Source organism: Syngnathus floridae, chromosome 15, assembly GCF_059516105.1.
Source record: "Syngnathus floridae isolate MCC-2025c chromosome 15, RoL_Sflo_1.0, whole genome shotgun sequence".
Classification (NCBI taxonomy): Eukaryota; Metazoa; Chordata; class Actinopteri; order Syngnathiformes; family Syngnathidae; genus Syngnathus; species Syngnathus floridae.
Genome location: NC_142427.1, coordinates 11,939,002 through 11,957,487, shown reverse-complemented (window position 1 = coordinate 11,957,487; position 18,486 = coordinate 11,939,002). Strand labels below are relative to the sequence as shown.

Here is an 18,486-nt window from a genome sequence, read left to right as displayed (position 1 = left end):
AAGTGTCGGTGATCAAATCACGCTGCATCCCAAAAACTTCATTTGCACAAAGACATCAATACCAATGATTTCAAATCTCACCAATCCATTTGGGCACAAATCGCCTGCTCATTTGCTCCAAATTCTATTAATGTTGTGTTTTGCCCTTGGTGAACAGTCAAATGCAAATGAAGTGCAAATGTTGTAATACAGTGAAATCAGTCACACAGGAAAGCGCAGCAGATAAGAGATCCCGAGTCTTTTCATTCTGACGAGTGAGTGTGAAGATGACCTTTGAGAGAAGCAGGAGGACCGAGGGATGGTGGGGTGGGTAGGTGGGTGGCTGCATCATTATAACCTTGACTGACAAGTAATGTTCTGTTTTGCATGGGCACACTCTGAACCCAAAAAAAAATGTTGGTGAAGCGATCAGAAGGGCTTCTCTATGAATTACAGGAGGGATTTTCTGCTAATGGTGCCTGCAGCAAAATTAATCTCCTTTGAAATTTGAATTCCTCAATTTGTGTACTGGCTCTTAAGAGTCACACTAAGGCTTTGATGTAATCATTGCAAAAGCGTTTGGGAGCTTATGTAGCCCCCAGTTTGCTCATCATGCTCAGAAAATACCAAGGAGTAAGCACACACACCTTTTTTTTTCTTCTTCTTCTTCTTCACCGGTGCCTGGCTGACTAATTGAAATGTCTATGCTGTGCTGTAGCCCAAGAACATGGCTGATTTAGCGACAGTCATAAAACTCAACCCCACTCATAAAAATAGACTGAGGGGAAAAAATAAGCCGCTTGTTGCTGTTTGTCTCTCTCACTAAGTAATTATTTTTCCTGTCTTCCCTTAGTGTTTCTTGTTCTTTAAAGTGAAGAAGCACGCAAATACAGATGGCCACAGGGAAAATTAATTTCTATTTCCAACAGGTTATCAACTGGCTAAAGTAAGTGGAATGTGTTTTTGTTCAGCGAGGAGACGAGATTATTCTTCTGGTCCTGCAGCTACTTTCAAAGGTGAAGTCGACAAAAAGAGATTCAAGAATCGCTTATTGACCATTCATTTTATATTCCACATGGTATATATATATTCCACATTGTATCAAAAGAGCAGTCAAGCATGGCACCTGAATGCCAAAAGCAAATCCTCGGACTCAGTCAGACCTGTTCGTTCTTCCTTGCTGGTGAAAAGGTTGTGCGCTTTCAAAAGGAGCCGCGACAAAAACAAACATAAAAACAATTTGCAACGGATGCACACCAGTGAAGATAAAGATAAAGTTGGCAGAACTCAAATTGTTTTTGAGAAATGAAATATGGGAAAACAGTCCCCACATACATATTCACTTTAGATCTTAGACATCTATGGGTGTCATTGGCAGTGAATGGGTTAAGAAGCGGATGGGCAGGCTGAAAGAGAAAATTCTCGGCAAGACGGGAGTGGAGAGTTCAGGAGGCGAAAAGGAAAGTTGCTGCGAGGTAGGTAATCCCCAGTAGACGTAGCAGCGTGTTTAGAAGACATAGGAGGGTCAACAACAACCTCACAAGGAGTAAAAGAAGTGAGCTTATCTTTGAAGCTGGCAGTGGGAGCTGCAGGAACCAGGTGGAAGCAGGAACCACAAAGTAGGCCAGGCTCGCCTAGCCACAGACAACATTCAAAAACACAAACGGGAAGGAAAATAATTGAATTGTATCCAGCCTGCATTTCATATGTTTGTCGTGACTGGATGCCGTCCTTGCCCATTCAATCAAAATGCTTCTTCGACATGCGCCAGGTTTTAATGACTTGCTTCGGGGTGATTATTACAATGAGCGCAGGCTTTCGCAAAGCACTAATGGCGTGCTTCACAGAAGCTATTAAAGAATACAATTTGCAATGTTTTGTAATTGCGGCACCTCGTGTTTTCTCCCGTGTGTTTACACAGGCCATCGCCAATCTTTTGTTTGTTTCTCGCTGCACATAAATCAACCATGGAAACAAATTTGGGATGTTTCCATCCTTTCTATCGCTGACTACTATTGTCTGAAATGCAAATTGGAATGACCATGCATGAAATAATAGGCGTGAAAAGGAAACACGGTTGAAAGCCCAGGTCTTGCACTCTTAGCGTGACAGCAATCGATGGATTAAAAGAGCAGGAAATGAGCTAATGGATGTTGGATAAGATGGGAAAAGGGAACCTGGCCAGGATAACATTGGACTATGCACAAGATAAGAAAGAGGCGGCATGAATAGAGAGAGGGCATTGTCCTGACAAGACTTCTTTTTTAACTCATTCACTGCCAGCCCAGTTCAGATCTTAGACGTCTGTCTATGGGCGTCACTGGTAGTGAATGGGTGAAAGAGAAAAGGATGCTCAAATGCCGTTAGCAGGCAAGTGATACAAATCTCAAAGAAGAGAAGAAAGATGCGGTCCAGTCACCTTCGGCAATGGTAGAAATCCCGGAAGGGGGCCAACAAGATGCTGAATAGCAGTTTTGAAGATAGACGGATATGTTTATCACTTCAGGCTCTCCTCTTTCAGACGTGTGCTAGTTGCAGGGTGTGCAATTATTCAAGAGGATTTTTTTTTTTTTTTTTTGCTCGCTTCAGACCTGTATCCTTACATCTTTGTGAAATAAAAGCAAGCCAAGAGTTTTATGTCGTTGTTTACCCTCGATCATCAACCGAATCTTTAGGGTGTTGTGACAAAGGGAAGCGCTCTGCTGAATTTTAGAATCGTTGAATAGAATAATTGTGATTTCCATATGGCAGTTGCCATGCAGCCTTGCACCTGCTCATCACAAAGTCATCTTGCAAGCTTTTACTAGAAGAAGGTATGTGGGCAGTGAGTAATGGGCAACCGCTTTAGCAACCTAATTCATCCTTAGCAACTGCAATCTTCACAGACTCTTGTCTCATCACTATGGGACACCGAGTGGCCTACCAAAATACCTGCGATCTCGACAAATGAGTCAAGAGCACGTTACACAACCACACTTTGTGCAAAATACTTTTACCAACTGATACAACCAAAATTTTCCCAACGGGCTAATATATAAAAGCACATTTTATTTTTGTGACCCCTTACAAAAATGTGTCTCAAATGACAGGAAGGACTGGCAGTAGATATAAATAAATATAATTTAAAAAAAAAAGATGCGGTTAGATAATGAGGTATTGTGCTGCAGGAAGAGACTGAAACATGAGTCCGTCTCATCTACAGCGATCAATGTCTATGAGCAAGAGTTTCAAGGGAGCAACTTGAAACAGATGAAAATATGCATGATGATAAAAAAATAGCTACCTTGAGTGGAGAGAGGAGACAAGAACATACGCAAATGCCATGAAAGCAAATGGACAAGTTGTCAGTGAATTTCTCTGTCCATCAACAGGCTAATGTGTGCTGCACTTGGATTATCAAGAACATAAAGCACAAAACGTCATATGAAATCATGACACGGAAGCATCAAAAGGCTTGAAGTCAGTGAACAAAGCAAGTGCGTCAGCATAGAGGGCATCAAAGGAGAAAGTCAAACTTGAGCTGTCTTTCTTTTCTGCTTTTTTTTTTAGACACTTATTCAAAAAGAAAGACAAGCATGAAGCATGACGCATGAACAAGGGCAATTCACAGGCGAGAGTGGAACAGTGTGGCGTTTCAGTGCCATGCCGGTTGGAGTCAATGCAATTTTGAGCCAGAAGATGGCCGGGAGCTATGTGGATGACAAGCGTTGGCTCTCTTAAGCAGTGTTTAGTACGCTTACTGTTTTATATTCATGTTTCGGCCTCACAATTTCCAGCTCTATTTAATTATATTATAAATAAAGTGGTACTGGTTGTGTGAAAAAGCTTTCTGGCAACTTTCAAGGTGCCCTTAAGGCCCATATGTGTGGCTGCATGTAACATTAACGTGTGAAGAGAATTTCCTCGGGGGGATGGAACAAGAAAACCAACAACAAATACATCATTCACTTTTTAACATCCATCAATAAGACAGCGAGAAGACCTCACACTGACTTGAGGGTAAAATTCCCCTTACAGCATCCCCACTTTCTTCAGATGTGTTCTGCTCCCGCCCGCCTGGAACAAATTAACATTTGAAAACCTTCCACTAAATCCATGCACGGATAGTTAGAGACACCACGCCAGGCTATATTGCTTTTTAAAGGCTTAGTTTGAAGGTCAATCAGCCGTGATCACACGCTTTGCTCGTCACTCTTTGATTTGATCTCTTGGCGCATAAGAGGCACTGTCCGTAGTGCTGAAATATAAAGACGCCAACTGGGTCACACATGGTTGACCGAGACCCAATGCGTCAGCTGTGACTCATTGAGTGCACTCTTTGTGCTTCACCTAAACTATCATCGCAAACCATTCATGATTTTTTTTTTTTTTTTTTAGAGGCAGCATCTCAGCAATTGACGTTTGTCTTCATTTACTTCCACCAAGTCAATTGTCTTTCCAACATTTAAGTACGCTTGAGGTATTTATTCCCCCCTCTTGTACAGTGAAGCCGCCGCGATGCGCGCACATCATCAATGCAAATCAAACTGGCTCCCTCCAGACACACACACACACACACACACACACACACACACACACACACACACACACACACGGACGAGCGGTACAGTACATTCTATCACCGTGTAAACGTCTCAGAGTGCGTGAGAGCAAGCGGGCGAGGGAGAGAGAAAGCCAGGAAGAGCGAGAGAGCGCGAGAGAGGGAGATTATATAAAAGCAGCTTTGGGAACGCTGGCGAGCTGAGGTGACCGGAGGGAGGGAGGGAGGGAGGCAGGACGGCCATAACCCGTGAAAGAAAGTGATCGCTGCTCTTGGTGCATACACGCTAGTGAAGGTAAGCTTCAAACATTCTCTCATGTAACTACGTAGTGGGCAAGTGTGAGATTGCAGACCTTGGATGATTTCATATGTGACGTGTTCGGGCTCCCGTCATTGCTACCGCTTGAACAAAGCAGGGAAGGATGAAGATATCAGGTGATGGAACGCATTCCAATGTGGAGTTGAAGCTAACTTGTTCAGCAAACTGTTGCTTGTGTTCTCTGGAGCACCGCACCCCTCGACGTTTTTTCTGGGTGCAGTGTGAGGCAGGGAGACCACTGAGACCTCTTTTGGTCACACAAAAAAGTGAAACAGAAGAGTCTTTTGAAAGTGACCATCATTTATCAAACGCACGTCTTGAGCATCTCGACTACAAATCATGTTTGGAGATATTACGAAATTGATTTTTTTGAATATATGGTGTCATTTCCGAGTCTTAGATTGCAGAGATCGTGTTGGTAAAATACACTGCTGCAAATAAATGGAACATCTGCACTGAAAGATAATCCAGATTAAAAATGCTATCAAAGGTTAATGAAACAGCAGCATCCAATAGAATGCAGGCTCAGAAATTGCAAAAGAAAACAAATCAATGCAATAATAACTTTCCAGACTGGGTTATGAATGAGAGACAAAGATGAGAAGTGCAAAAACTCACCAGATGTTGCATGATGCTGCATGATGCTGAAAGACACAAATGAAAAAAATTTAGACTGTGTGACAAATATGTTTTTACATGATGTGCATGTGTCCAAGGGTCTCCCCGGAGTCAGTGACCACAAAGGGGGATATTAAATCCCTCTCTGCTGTGACGCATCCAATTGTTGGACTCTGTGCCAACGACGGACCGAGACTAAATGCCTGCGACGTTGCCAAAAGCTGCAGCTCCTGCCAAGATTATGAAGTAGGTTACTAGATGTGTCATTCTGGCGGCACCTAATCCATAAAATGGCCCTCCTTTTTGATGAGAGACTGTAACCGGAGCGGGCATGGCGGCGGCGGCGGTGCTGCTCTCCAGACTGCACTGCCCCTTGAAGCAGGCTCAGATGTTACTGTTGTGCCTGGGAATCGCCTATCTCATGGCAGGCAGCGTTCTGCTCATGCACCGCTCCAACGTTCGAGTGGGCCAGCCAACAAGCCTCCTGGCGCTTCCTCCCTTGCTGTCGCTGGTGGCTCCTCCGACCACCCTCCAGACTGCAGGCTCGGGCCTGAGGATACGCTCCAGATGGGCTACGGTGCAGTTTGCATCTGGCGCTGGTATGAAGGTGGGACGCCACTGGCCTTCTCCAAGCCCGGGAGTCCAACACCTGCATCGCCACTGGTTTCACGCGATATCACCAGAGAGCTCGGAGAATGCGGCTCCTGTCCGAAAGAAGCCCAGCCATAAAGGTACCGACATCCATCCATCCAACCGTCCGTCCATCATCACGTCCATCCATCCATCCATCCATCCATCCATCCATCCATCCATCCATCCATCCATCCATCCATCCATCCATCCATCCATAATTCCGTTGCATTAACAAAAAGCGCACCTTTGTCGTTTTGTCAAACCTTACACTGGTTTACAGTCGAAAACACGCAACGGAAGAGAAGATGCATGGCATTTAAATATCATCAGACTGCTGAATAATGTATGAAGGTGAAAACCTACACAATTATCGTATATACTTGTGTCTGACTGTGAAGATAGCCTGAGGCTGCGGTAAGACAAGGAGCACACGTCATACCTTCACAGCAGACTTCATTGTTCATTCATGAGCAGATAATCATGACCTGAGAACATTTAGAACACTTTACAGACGCAGAGGCTTTCCATCTTTTAGATTGGAATCCTCACAGTGACTCTGAAAGTATGTCACCGCTGGATTTAAAACATATATACATTTGTAATTAGCCCTCACAAGGGCTGCTATGGCCCATGAATTATGCATATGGCTAAGATATGCAAAAAGTCTCATGGAATTTTATACACACGCACACATTTATGTACACATATCTTTTTCCAATATCGAGCTGGTACATTTATATACCATCAGATTTCTTTCCTTGCCCATCAGTGCTTTGACTATTTTAGCTGAGACGACGAATACAGTGGAAATGACCTCCAATGAGAAATGTTCTCTCCTGGCTCATTCTTAAAAAGCAACACACATGAGCTCCTAAACCATTTTTATTTTCAAGAGAATACACAATTATCTAGTCACTAAGGAGTAATACAGATGAAAAATGTTGAGCGCTGGAAAGAGATCAGTTTTAATAAGTGCCATCTGGCAGAGGTTCTTATAAAACAAGTATAACTCCAACACAGTCTTTAATTACACAGATCCATTGTAGTTTGGAAGGGAAATTGCCAGAGGAAAAAAAACAAAGTAAGCCACTCTTATGTCAGTACCTTTTACTACAACTTTAAACAATATGTCTTCATTTATCATTGGCAGGTACCATTAATATACACCAGTTGGAAAAAAAAAACGGAATTTCTAATAAATGGGCTTAAGAAACATAAGGACAAATAAAATAAAACAATAAATCATGAATAATGAAGAATTAAAATAAGAATTAAAAGTCAACCTCTATTTGTAGACTGAAGAAAAAGAAGAATAAAAGAGGAATGCATCATTGGTTTCCTTGAAAAGCACCACAGAGTGCATCTTTAGGATAATGAGGAATAATAAGTGGATAGTTGGCCTGGCTCTCATGCTGGGATCGCAAAGTTTGTCAAGTCTCTGCTGGTTACCTGGCAACCTCACTGCAACAAGAAGAATGCTGCAAGGCTAAAACTTTGAGTCATCCCCACATGACCCCCATCACATTTGATTTCACAAACTCGAGATGAAAAGATAATTTATGCATTTCAATAACAATACCGGGGGAGTGATTCCACGCCATTAAAATGTGTCAAGTAAGTGCGAGAAGACATCATTCTTCAACTAACAATCTGCCAGAACTGGTTTTATGTTAAGACACTCATGCATAAAAATAAGTGCATTGGCATTTCGTGCACACAATGGCAGGCTCAGAGTAAATCATTTGTCACATATCGGAGTCATCCAGCTTCACGCTGGCTGGAATTAGAGTGCATATGTAGAGGTATTATTTTCCATTTGTTGATACAGGCCAAATCATGTTGTCTGTCTGGCCAAACGCCAAGATTCACTTTACCGAAGCAATGTTTCACTATTCACCGTACGTATATGCTGGCATCAATTTTGAAGAAAGGCCGTTTCGAGTAATTGCGTTATTCTTCTCCTGTTCTTTTTTTACATGAGTAGGCACCAAAGATATCAATCTGATTTTTTTCCTTGCATCACCAACGGTGAGGAATATTAGATAAGCGGTCAACAGCAGCAGAGACGGACGGACGGACGGGAATGTGGGTTGTCCTTTTCCTTGTCATATCCAGCTCTGCCATCTGTCTTAGAATTTAAGAAGGCAGCCCAGTGTCAGAGCCAAGCACACTCATTTTTATTCAGTCCGAGAGTTTGGGCCGCTTCCCTCCATTAAGCCCAGCTGCAAGTGCCTTTGGCTGCTGCTTCGTTTTGATTAAAGCGCCTGCTGTGTGCGTTAGTGAGCTAGCACTCTAACCTAGGCTGATGCATCAACATGCAAGATGCCTCCTCCACCAGTATCTTTTTTAATGCTCTAATGCAGCATCTGCTGGTGTTTCAGATTTTTCTTTTTTTCATTCAAGACCTTGCTGCCAAAGCTTAACACAGTATTAGTAGGCAGCTATGAAGACCTGTCCCAGGTGCTGCCACCCTTGCTTCACCATAAAGTAAATTTGAGATAGTTTATGCTTTTACTGCACAATAAAATGAAACTGAATTCAAACAGTATCAACTCTATGGTCCCCAAGGTTAGCTTGTTTTGTCATTTCTCTTCTTTCAAACGCACTTGGCAGAAAAGATGTGATATAGGTTGGAAGCATAAAAAGAAATCTTTGACATTGAAATTATATTGCAATGCCAATAGCAGTCAGTTATTTAGTGCATATGTATGAATGGGGATATTTTTACCAACTCATAAAAAAAAAAAGAAAATCACCACATTATTCCTGGAATTCTCAATGGAGAAGGACAAATTTGCGGGTAAAGTACTGTGTAGAAGGAAAGATGGAAGGGTGAAGAAAGAGTGGAGGACAAAGAGGAAATTACAAGAGGCCTAACTGGCTGAGAAGTGGCTTGGTTGGCAAGCTCAAGGCTCATGTTGGCCAGCAGCACCAAGCAAGCTGCCGCTGTTTGCTTCCCACTGGGAAGCAGGCAAAGCAGGAGGACACGGTCTTCTCCAAAAAGGATCTACGTTAATGCAGGACGAAAAGACTAGAATCAATTTGACATTTGCAATTTTGTGGAGAAATTTGATGTGAATGCTGAAATATATGCTACACAACAAATTGAGGAATCATTTGTTTTGAAATCAGGGACTAATAAAAACTGTTCAAACGTTTTAAAAAGATGAATAGTAATAAAGCAATATCTTTTTAAAGTGAAGACAATTGGTCATTTTAGTTGATGGACAATTTCTCTTTGCTGGCCACATAAAATGATGTGGCGGGCCGTATCTGGCCCCCGGGCCTTGGCTTTGACACCTGTGTTGTAGATAAACAACCAATGAACTGCCGCTTACTTGGAATGGATTCGTTATTTCAGTACCTGACAACATCTGACAACACAAATCCCCACAATGCGCCAAACAGTATTGCTTGGTCGAAAGTGGGCTTTCAGGTTCCAACATTTTGACTGGCTGCTGATGGGGTCAAGAGCCTTAGTAGGCTACAGAGGATATTTCGAGCAGATTGAATTCATCAATTCCATATAGTGGTGCAAAGATTCAGCGTTGCCACATTCCTACAGCCCACATTTATCTTCAGCAACACCTTTTCGATTTCGTTTTATGTCGGTAGTAAGGGGAGAAAAGAAAAAAAAAAAAGGAAGCTCAAACCGTCGTAGCCTTGAAATCTTAAAAGCAAAAACATCTTAGAAAACAGACTCTCGGGAGACATTCTGAAATAAATTTAAAAGTCAACACGGAATGCATTCCAAGCATCCATCGATGGAAAACAGCAGATACCTCGCCAATGAATAAATTACATAATATATAACGGAAAATGATGATTAAGGGGATATGTAATGAAGTCTTCTGAAGAAACGGAAGAAAAGACACATTTTACTGAGCAAAAAAAAAAATGTGTCTGATCCATATAGGGACCTACATGGGTTGCTTCTCGCACAACACCAGCGAGCGTGCCCTTGGAGGAATTCTGCTTTATGACCTGCGGAAAATGACCAGCTCTCTGTGTCATGACACCTGCTCAGAAAGGTAATGCATTTTTCTTTTCTTTTTTTCCACCAATGAGTGGACAACAGAAGCCTTGCTGTTTGAGTAAATGCTTTGGCTCTCAGGCTCCTTGGTGAAAGCCTCCTGTGTGTTGAGCTAGCGGAGAGCCAGCTGGCTAGATGACAGTAAAAGATGAGGCTGGGTGAAAGAAGCAAATATAAGTTGCAAAAGTAAGAACAGGGGAGCTGCGTGTTTTACACTTTAAAGTGATGACAGCTACAGTGGCTCCACTTGATCCAAAAAAAAATAAAAAATCTAATCTCAGAGCATGATTGCATAATAATGTGGAGAAAAGCAGGTGGATTGCTTCAAAGCAAAATCAGAAAAGGAATGACTCTTTTTAATACCTGCAGATTTGCTGCTGACAACTCAAACAACCAATCAAACCTTAGCCCCTCTTTCACCCCTAATCCACACCGACTCAAATCCTTGCTCGTTAACCGAGCAGGCCAATTACTGCGAGTGGCAAAAAACGAAAAAGTCAAGGCAATTTACGAGAAAGCGTCAAAAGCCAGTATGCAAAGGTCACTTTTGATGAGGTCCTCTGTCTTTGCCCAAGAACAGAGGATAAAGATGGAAAGTGGGGAGAAGAAGTCACAGCAGCCTACACATCACTGGGGACTGACTGCAGCTCAATAAAAAAAGATTGAGAAAAAAAATAAGAAGAAGAATTTGAAGAGGAGTTTTGACAAAGGATGCATTGAAATGATCACAAAAGTGAGCCTGTGTGTGTGTGTGCTGTTAGTGGGTACCAGTTTGCAGGATTGGAGTACGGCGCCGAATGTCACTGTGGCAACAAAATCAATAGCCCGCAGGTTGCCGAGGAAGATTGTAATCTGGCATGTCGGGGTGAAAGGAGCTCTCCTTGTGGCGGAGTGGGGCGTCTCTCCATTTACAAAGTGCAGGAGCAGATGCCTGGTCACAGAAAATGTGAGTCGTTACTTATTCTTTGCACAAAATCAGCACATACAAGATGAAGTGGGTGTGGGGGGGGGGGATCCCCAAAATGTTTACATTTCGGGAATAGGGGCCAGGCTGGAATACGCAAACTCGCCTATAATGGATGTCCATTTTAAATGCATTGATTCACCAAGACGCATTCTCTGAGGGCCTGCACAAAGTACGTCAGTGTCAAATTGCTGACAAAGCAATTCGACAGCAGCTCAGGCTCAGCCTCTCGATCCATCTATTTCCTCAGGCCACCTTTAAATCGTTGAAAAATATGTTCTATCCCTTTTTATCCTCCCGCCGTGCCCATTGAGGATTTATACAAACATGCCGTGGGTATTTTTGTGAGCTGTGGAAATAATTCACAATGATTCCCACCTGGCTGTATTCAGCACGCCGCCATAAATACACTGATTAATACAAACAGTGAAGTTTTATTTTGAAAAGCAAATGGATTTCTGATAGAATGATTGAAACTTGGTTGGTTAGAATTTGTTCTTTTTCAGTTTGATATGACCATTTACTGAGTCAAGTGTAAGGACTTTGCACCCTGAAAGCTAATTCTAAATAATGAGCTCAAATTGGAAATGTCAGTCATAATTATTATTATTATTTTTTTTGCTTGCTTGCTTTTGCTCCAGTCAAGAACGCTCACCACCGAGGCTGCTTCAAATTGGCGAATGCCACGATCAACAACTTCCCTATCCACTCATTTCACACCAATCTAACCACTCAGTCCTGCATCGAGACGTGCACCGACAAGGTTTGACTACATTTATTTCCACATTTCAAACATAACGATTGTAGCAAGCCCTGTATTGCCTATGGCGGACTTCCATCCCAGCATTTGATTTGAAATGAAAATACAATGTCAAATATTTGGTAGCTACTAAATATGCCCCCCAAAGCTGTCTGCATGATTAAAATAAATACGTGTTATCAATGTGCAGGAACATGTGAAAAAATATAAAGGGCACTCAGATGAGTCACGTGAACATTTGTGCGTCTGCTTTGTAGGAGCTCCCGCTTGCTGTGTTCAAGCATCCCCATTGTTTCTGTACTTGGACGTCGTCTCTCTTCAACTTGGACCAGCAATTTGCTAAAAATCGATGTATGGAGAACACGAGCCTGAGCGCCATTAGTAACTCCACGGCAACAACGCTCAGTATGCAGGAGTACTATCAGGTCTATCATACACCTGTCCTTGGTGAGATGTTTAGTAGGGTTGAATTCTTGTAGTATATGCACTCATCAGTTTCTGGTGGCTTATTACTTTGGGGTTAAATTAATTCACCCTGCACTCTTTCAATTTCTTGTAAAACAATCCAGACTCCAGGTGCAAGGAAAGGATGTTTCTACCAAAGAGATCCAGCTCACTTGTGGCTCTCTCCAGTTTCCCCGGTGCCGGCAACACTTGGGTCCGACACCTGATTGAGCTGATGACGGGCTACTACACGGGCAGCTTCTATTTTGACGGCACCTTGTATAGCAGAGGTGGGAATGGCATCATTTCCAATGTCTAAACAGCTGCCTTGCAGATGATCATCTGGCTTGGCTTCTACTTCTGCCAGGTTTCAAAGGAGAGAAAGACTTCTGGCGGAGCGGTCGGAGCATTTGCGTAAAGACTCACGAGAGTGGAAAGAAAGAGATTGAAATGTTCGACTCGGCCATCCTGCTGATTCGAAATCCTTATCGGTCCCTGATGGCTGAATTCAACCGCAAATGTGCTGGACATTTAGGACATGCGTCCGATGAGCAATGGAAAAGCAAAGGTAACTCTTCGTATTGTGAGTTCATTTTTCCATCAGAAGAAATTGTTGTTGTTTGAATCAGGTCCAATTTGTAATGATTTTAATCACGGACAATGGGAGTTAAACACAGACAGAGGGTGATCTAAAACAGCTGGACAAGTTGGCAAGTAAGCAAATGATGGCAGTTGTCTGCTCTAAAGGACAATGCCCATCTGCAAAAATCCTTTTTAGTTTTACAGAGCCAATGTTGCACAGTTGCAGCCTTGAATGAATGCCGGGCCATTCTCCCGAATCTTCCCAGCTTCAGTTGCTAGGCACCAGCTGAGAGCATCTGAGTTCTATACTATTTGTCCTGATGGGACAGTCAATGAGCTACTCTGTTTAGGAAATGAATAGCTGAGATTTATTCTGCTGAAGTTCCAAACACTAAAACAGTGGAAAAGTCCGTTTCCAAAGCAATTAAGAGGTAAGACTATATTTTCCTGGTTCCGATTATTTAGCAACATGAGATCTTCTGGTCTGAAGTGTGCAGAGAGAGAAGAAAATGGTGGCCTTGTCAAGTGCAAAGTAAAAGCAATAACTAGCTCAAAGTGGCTTATCTAGTGACGAGGCCTACCTCGGCCGCCATATTTACAATTTGATGCATCACGCGTGGGGACTTGGCAATGAGTCACATGGCAGCTACAGCTGGCTGCTTGTTTTCCATCTCTGATACTACACAGGAAGTAGGCAAATTCCCAGGACGACTAAAATCCCCCCCCCTTCCCTATCGATCGCTCTCACACAGTACTGTGAGCTTTGAAAATAAGCTCCTATTTTATCCTCTACGCGGCGAGACAAGGACACAAAAAATGAATCATTGTCACTGAAAGAGATATTCATTTGAGTTGCCAGACACGGCAATACCACACACAAAGAAAAATAGCCCGATAGATGTTACCCTCTCCAACGACACGTCAGTACGGAAACGATTATGGAGTCGAGCCCTCCGATTCACAAGTGCAATTAACCGCATGCATGAATTCATGCTGTCCTCCATTCACACCATAAACACTTTTGTTCTAAAAAAAAGTAATTAGCACTGGTGGGAAAATTATTGCAAATAGTGTGGACTGTATGGTTTGAACAGATAAATATTAGAAAGGGCAGTGTGCTGACCATGAGTTGAAATCTTAATTTGGCTTCAAAAAGAAACGCATGAATTAATCATTTCTAAAACATACAGTATTTTGTCTTCATAAGGAATAAAGTCCCGTGGGATTTATGCTTGCAGTTTAGCGCTTTAGGCAATGTAGAACTTTTCAGGACAAAACTTTGCTTGCAATATCTGCCTTAGATGTGGAGCCTGTGGAAAATCAAATAAATAAAACCAATTTGCATCAGAATGATGGGAAATAATAATACATCCAACACACTCAACTGAGCAGAGAGAGAATCTGCATCTCAATCGTTCACCAAAATCACATAACACCAATTTAGACCAGCTCCAAGCTAATCTAAAGTCTAGTCTACTTTCGTTCAGCATCGGAGCGGACATCACGGCGCATCGGTAAACTGGACTGGTGAATTTTATTCAGATTAATCGTTACAAGCATCATAATTCTGACTCATGCAGGCAGCACATTCTGTGCACAAATAGACCAGTCAACTATTTGTCTTTCATGCATTTAATCCACTTAGAACACATTCCCTTGCTCATTATGCAAATGTTCCCGAATCATCCTAAACACTTTTGAAAAAATACATTATGTATTACCATAACAAAGACAAATCACTTCACTTTCATTTGAAATCATTCCACTGTATTTAATAGAAATGAAGCCATTTTACAAAGCAGCACAAGCTAATCAAGAAAAGAAAGAATAAAGAAATGCATTATGTGCTAATGCAATCCTACGATTAAAGTACCCTGTTCAAATATTCTAACATACTGTTGGCTACACAGGTCTTCCAAATGACAACAACACAAAAGCTTTCGCTAACAGTAGCTCAAATGAAAACACGTCACGACATGCATATGAAAAGCTTCCCCTGTGTATCACAATTAAATCACATAAAAGCGGTTATCAAAATGAAGCATCTGTCCAAGCAATCCTGTTCCACTCTTTATTGCAGAATGGCCCGAATTTGTCTCCAGTTACGCCCCCTGGTGGGCATCCCACGCATTGAGTTGGTTGAAGTTTGGACGTCACCTCCACGTGGTCCATTACGAGGAGTTACAGAGGGATCTTCTCCCTCAGCTCCGGCTCATCATGACTTTCCTGAACGTCACCGCGACTGACGAGCGGCTTATCTGTGCTCAGAGTAACCAAGATGGCTACTTTAAACGAGCCCGGCAGTTAACCTTTGACCCGTTTACACCTGACATGAGGCAAATGATCGACACCTTCATTCGTACCGTCGACGAGGCACTACAGAGCAGGAACTTCAGTGGACTTCCGAGAGAATATTTACCCAGATGATGGCATGGAAAATGGAGAGCAAACCACACACAATGGCCAAGTGGTTCTTTGTCAGGCCAGATGTCCTTTGAGTGGAACCAAACGAGAGATTAGAGGAGAAAACAAATCATTTCGGCATCGTACGGTGAACGCCGAAGCCTCTAAGCTGGACCTTTCTGTGAACAACAAATGTAAGGAATGCTAAGAGAGGATTTCACAAGAAGTGTGTGTATGTGGCACCAGAAGTGGATTATCCAGCATAGCGTCAAAAGAATGAGTGTGCAAATTGAAGATGGAAATAGTTCCCTCATCTTCTCTGTCATATTTCCTTTTGTGGTACACCTGCAGAAGATAGCGACAGATCTACATATCTATATCGCTCTCAAATTTGTTACCTGCTGCTGCGCACTCGCAATGCTGTCAAATGCATCTTTTAATTAAAAACCATTTTCATTGCATTGTGAAACTCCAGTTGCTGAAATTGAATGACTGAAGGTATTGATTATCTTCATTTCAGAAGCCCACATCAGCTTGATTCGAAATTCCTTTTCAAACAGACTGCGGCTGATGAAAATAGCAAAACTATGTGAATATATTTTCTTTTTTTTTTAAAATAACATTACAGCTCCAAGAGTGGCTTAGAACGATTACAGTCTGTATCTTTCTTTAAGCCAACCAAAAACACGGACACAAATCCTTTGGAGTGTGAGGAACACACACAACATAAGCTCTTCACGACCATGCCCACCTTTTCGGCAAAACAAAAAAAGGGTCTCAGCAGTTATCTTTATGGGTAGAGGCAGACAGAACTAAGTTGCATCTTTCAGCTTGGAGGCTTATTTGAATTCTCTTATAAACAGGTGTTTTATTCACAGACGGTCGGTCATTTCACAATCAGCTTTGTAGGCAAAGCCCGACCTGAAGCCTCTAAGTCATCTGTCACAAAAACTTCAATGGATTGATATCTTCTGACATTTGAGTGCCACTTTGCTTGGAGTTACTCTCCTCAAGTTGAGGATGCAAAGCATGTGCCATTTGCGTCAAGGTGAAAGCCACACCGGTGAAAGACAAGAGAACACTGGAGAAGGAAGATAAGAGTGCTGCATGATGATCAAGTTAAGTGATCTTCCCTGAGCTTGACGACGTGAGCGAGCAGCAGATGTACAAAGGTGTCTGCATTGTTCCCATCGCTTCACTGTCACCGGTGTAGGACAAAGACATTGGGAACGGAACATTCATTCTAAATCTCTTCGACTTCAATTAGTATTGGTGAAAGAATTACAACTTTGCTTGTCCAGTTGACTACATTAAATCATGATGAATGATTTAACGCCGGGGGAATCGATGGGACTTTAATCATTCGTGTTCTTGTAATTTGGTTGCTTTCCTTCAGCACAAATAGGTAAACAAGGACCAAAAGTCAACACCGTCACATTGTGGTTAACTTTGAATAAATGTAATTGAGCAATTCAGGGCATAGCCAGAATTATTTCAATGGTGAGGATCTTACACAGAAAAATAAAATATATATATATATATATATATATATATATTATGGCATGCCGTTCAGGAAATTAATATTTGAATATATTGAATGAATCTTGAATATATTGAATGAACTTCGGAATATATTGAATGAACCTTGAATATATTGAATGAACTTCGGAATATATTGAATGAACTTCGGAATATATTGAATGAACCTTGAATATATTGAATGAACTTCGGAATATATTGAATGAATTTCGGAATATATTGAATGAACTTCGGAATATATTGAATGAACCTTGAATATATTGAATGAACCTTGAATATATTGAATGAACTTCGGATTATATTGAATGAACCTTGAATATATTGAATGAACCTTGAATATATTGAATGAACTTCGGAATATATTGAATGAACCTTGAATATATTGAATGAACCTTGAATATATTGAATGAATTTCGGAATATATTGAATGAACTTCAGAATATATTGAATGAACTTCGGAATATATTGAATGAACCTTGAATATATTGAACGAACCTTGAATATATTGAATGAACTTCAGAATTTATTGAATGAATTTCGGAATATATTGAATGAACTTCGGAATATATTGAATGAATTTCGGAATATATTGAATGAAACTTGACTGACGTCATCATTGCCGCCATCTTGCACATGCATTTTGTTGCTGCCGCAATTATGAACCAGTCAGCTCGCAATATCGTGTCAGCTATTCTTAGCAATGATGACATTGTCAATGCACTGGCGAGTGCTTGTACCACCCAAAATCCCCCGGAGACACATGCCCAGCAATATCATGCTTTGGACGAAGAAGTCCAGGCTGCTTTTAATCGGGGCGGTTTAATGTCAGACAATATTTTCACGGACCATATTCACGGCTCAACGTGCGGTTTAAATTAACCCTACCTATTCTTACTTCTTCTGTCTTGGGCCCTTTCTAGTGAACGGGCGTAGATTGTTGTGGGGCACTGCTGTGAGGTCGATGGCAAACTGAGGTTGCGATGATTAACAGAAGCCTGGTCTGTTGTGCGCCCAGGTCTGCCCCGATTAAAAGCAGCCTGGATTTCTTCGTCCAAAGTATTATATTGCTGGGCATGTGTCTCCGGGGGATTTTGGGTGGTACAAGCACTCGCCAGTGCATTGACAATTTCATCATTGCTAAGAATAGCTGACACGATATTGCGAGCTGACTGGTTCATAATTGCGGCAGCAACGAAATGCATGTACAAGATGGCGGCAATGATGACGTCAGTCAAGTTTCATTCAATATATTCCGAAGTTCATTCAATATATTCCGAAGTTCATTCAATATATTCCGAAGTTCATTCAATATATTCAAGGTTCATTCAATATATTCCGAAGTTCATTCAATATATTCCGAAGTTCATTCAATATATTCCGAAGTTCATTCAATATATTCCGAAATTCATTCAATATATTCAAGGTTCATTCAATATATTCCGAAGTTCATTCAATATATTCCGAAGTTCATTCAATATATTCAAGGTTCATTCAATATATTCCGAAGTTCATTCAATATATTCCGAAGTTCATTCAATATATTCCGAAATTCATTCAATATATTCTGAAGTTCATTCAATATATTCAAGGTTCGTTCAATATATTCAAGGTTCATTCAATATATTCCGAAATTCATTCAATATATTCAAGGTTCATTCAATATATTCCAATG

General features: G+C 41.6%; 2 protein-coding genes across 2 annotated transcripts in view; one reads left to right on the top strand and one right to left on the bottom strand.

Annotated features, from left to right (window-relative positions):
* Positions 1 to 18,486, bottom strand: part of sptbn4a (spectrin, beta, non-erythrocytic 4a) — a 44,711-nt gene that overhangs the window by 22,416 nt on the left and 3,809 nt on the right. The window contains exons 2-4 of the mRNA XM_088398161.1: positions 10,891 to 11,053; positions 5,457 to 5,482; positions 4,873 to 5,085 (exon numbers count right to left, since the gene is read on the bottom strand). The gene's annotated coding sequence lies outside the window, so the exon portion shown is untranslated. The remainder of the gene's footprint in view (positions 1 to 4,872; positions 5,086 to 5,456; positions 5,483 to 10,890; positions 11,054 to 18,486) is intronic.
* On the top strand, positions 4,721 to 16,750 carry wscd1b (WSC domain sialate O sulfotransferase 1b). Its single transcript, XM_088398162.1, has 9 exons — positions 4,721 to 4,814; positions 5,555 to 6,187; positions 10,006 to 10,120; positions 10,884 to 11,068; positions 11,728 to 11,849; positions 12,104 to 12,293; positions 12,416 to 12,580; positions 12,658 to 12,858; positions 14,953 to 16,750. Exons 2-9 carry the CDS (start codon positions 5,788 to 5,790, stop codon positions 15,297 to 15,299), a joined length of 1,725 nt encoding a protein of 574 aa, XP_088254288.1. The 5' UTR covers positions 4,721 to 4,814; positions 5,555 to 5,787; the 3' UTR covers positions 15,300 to 16,750.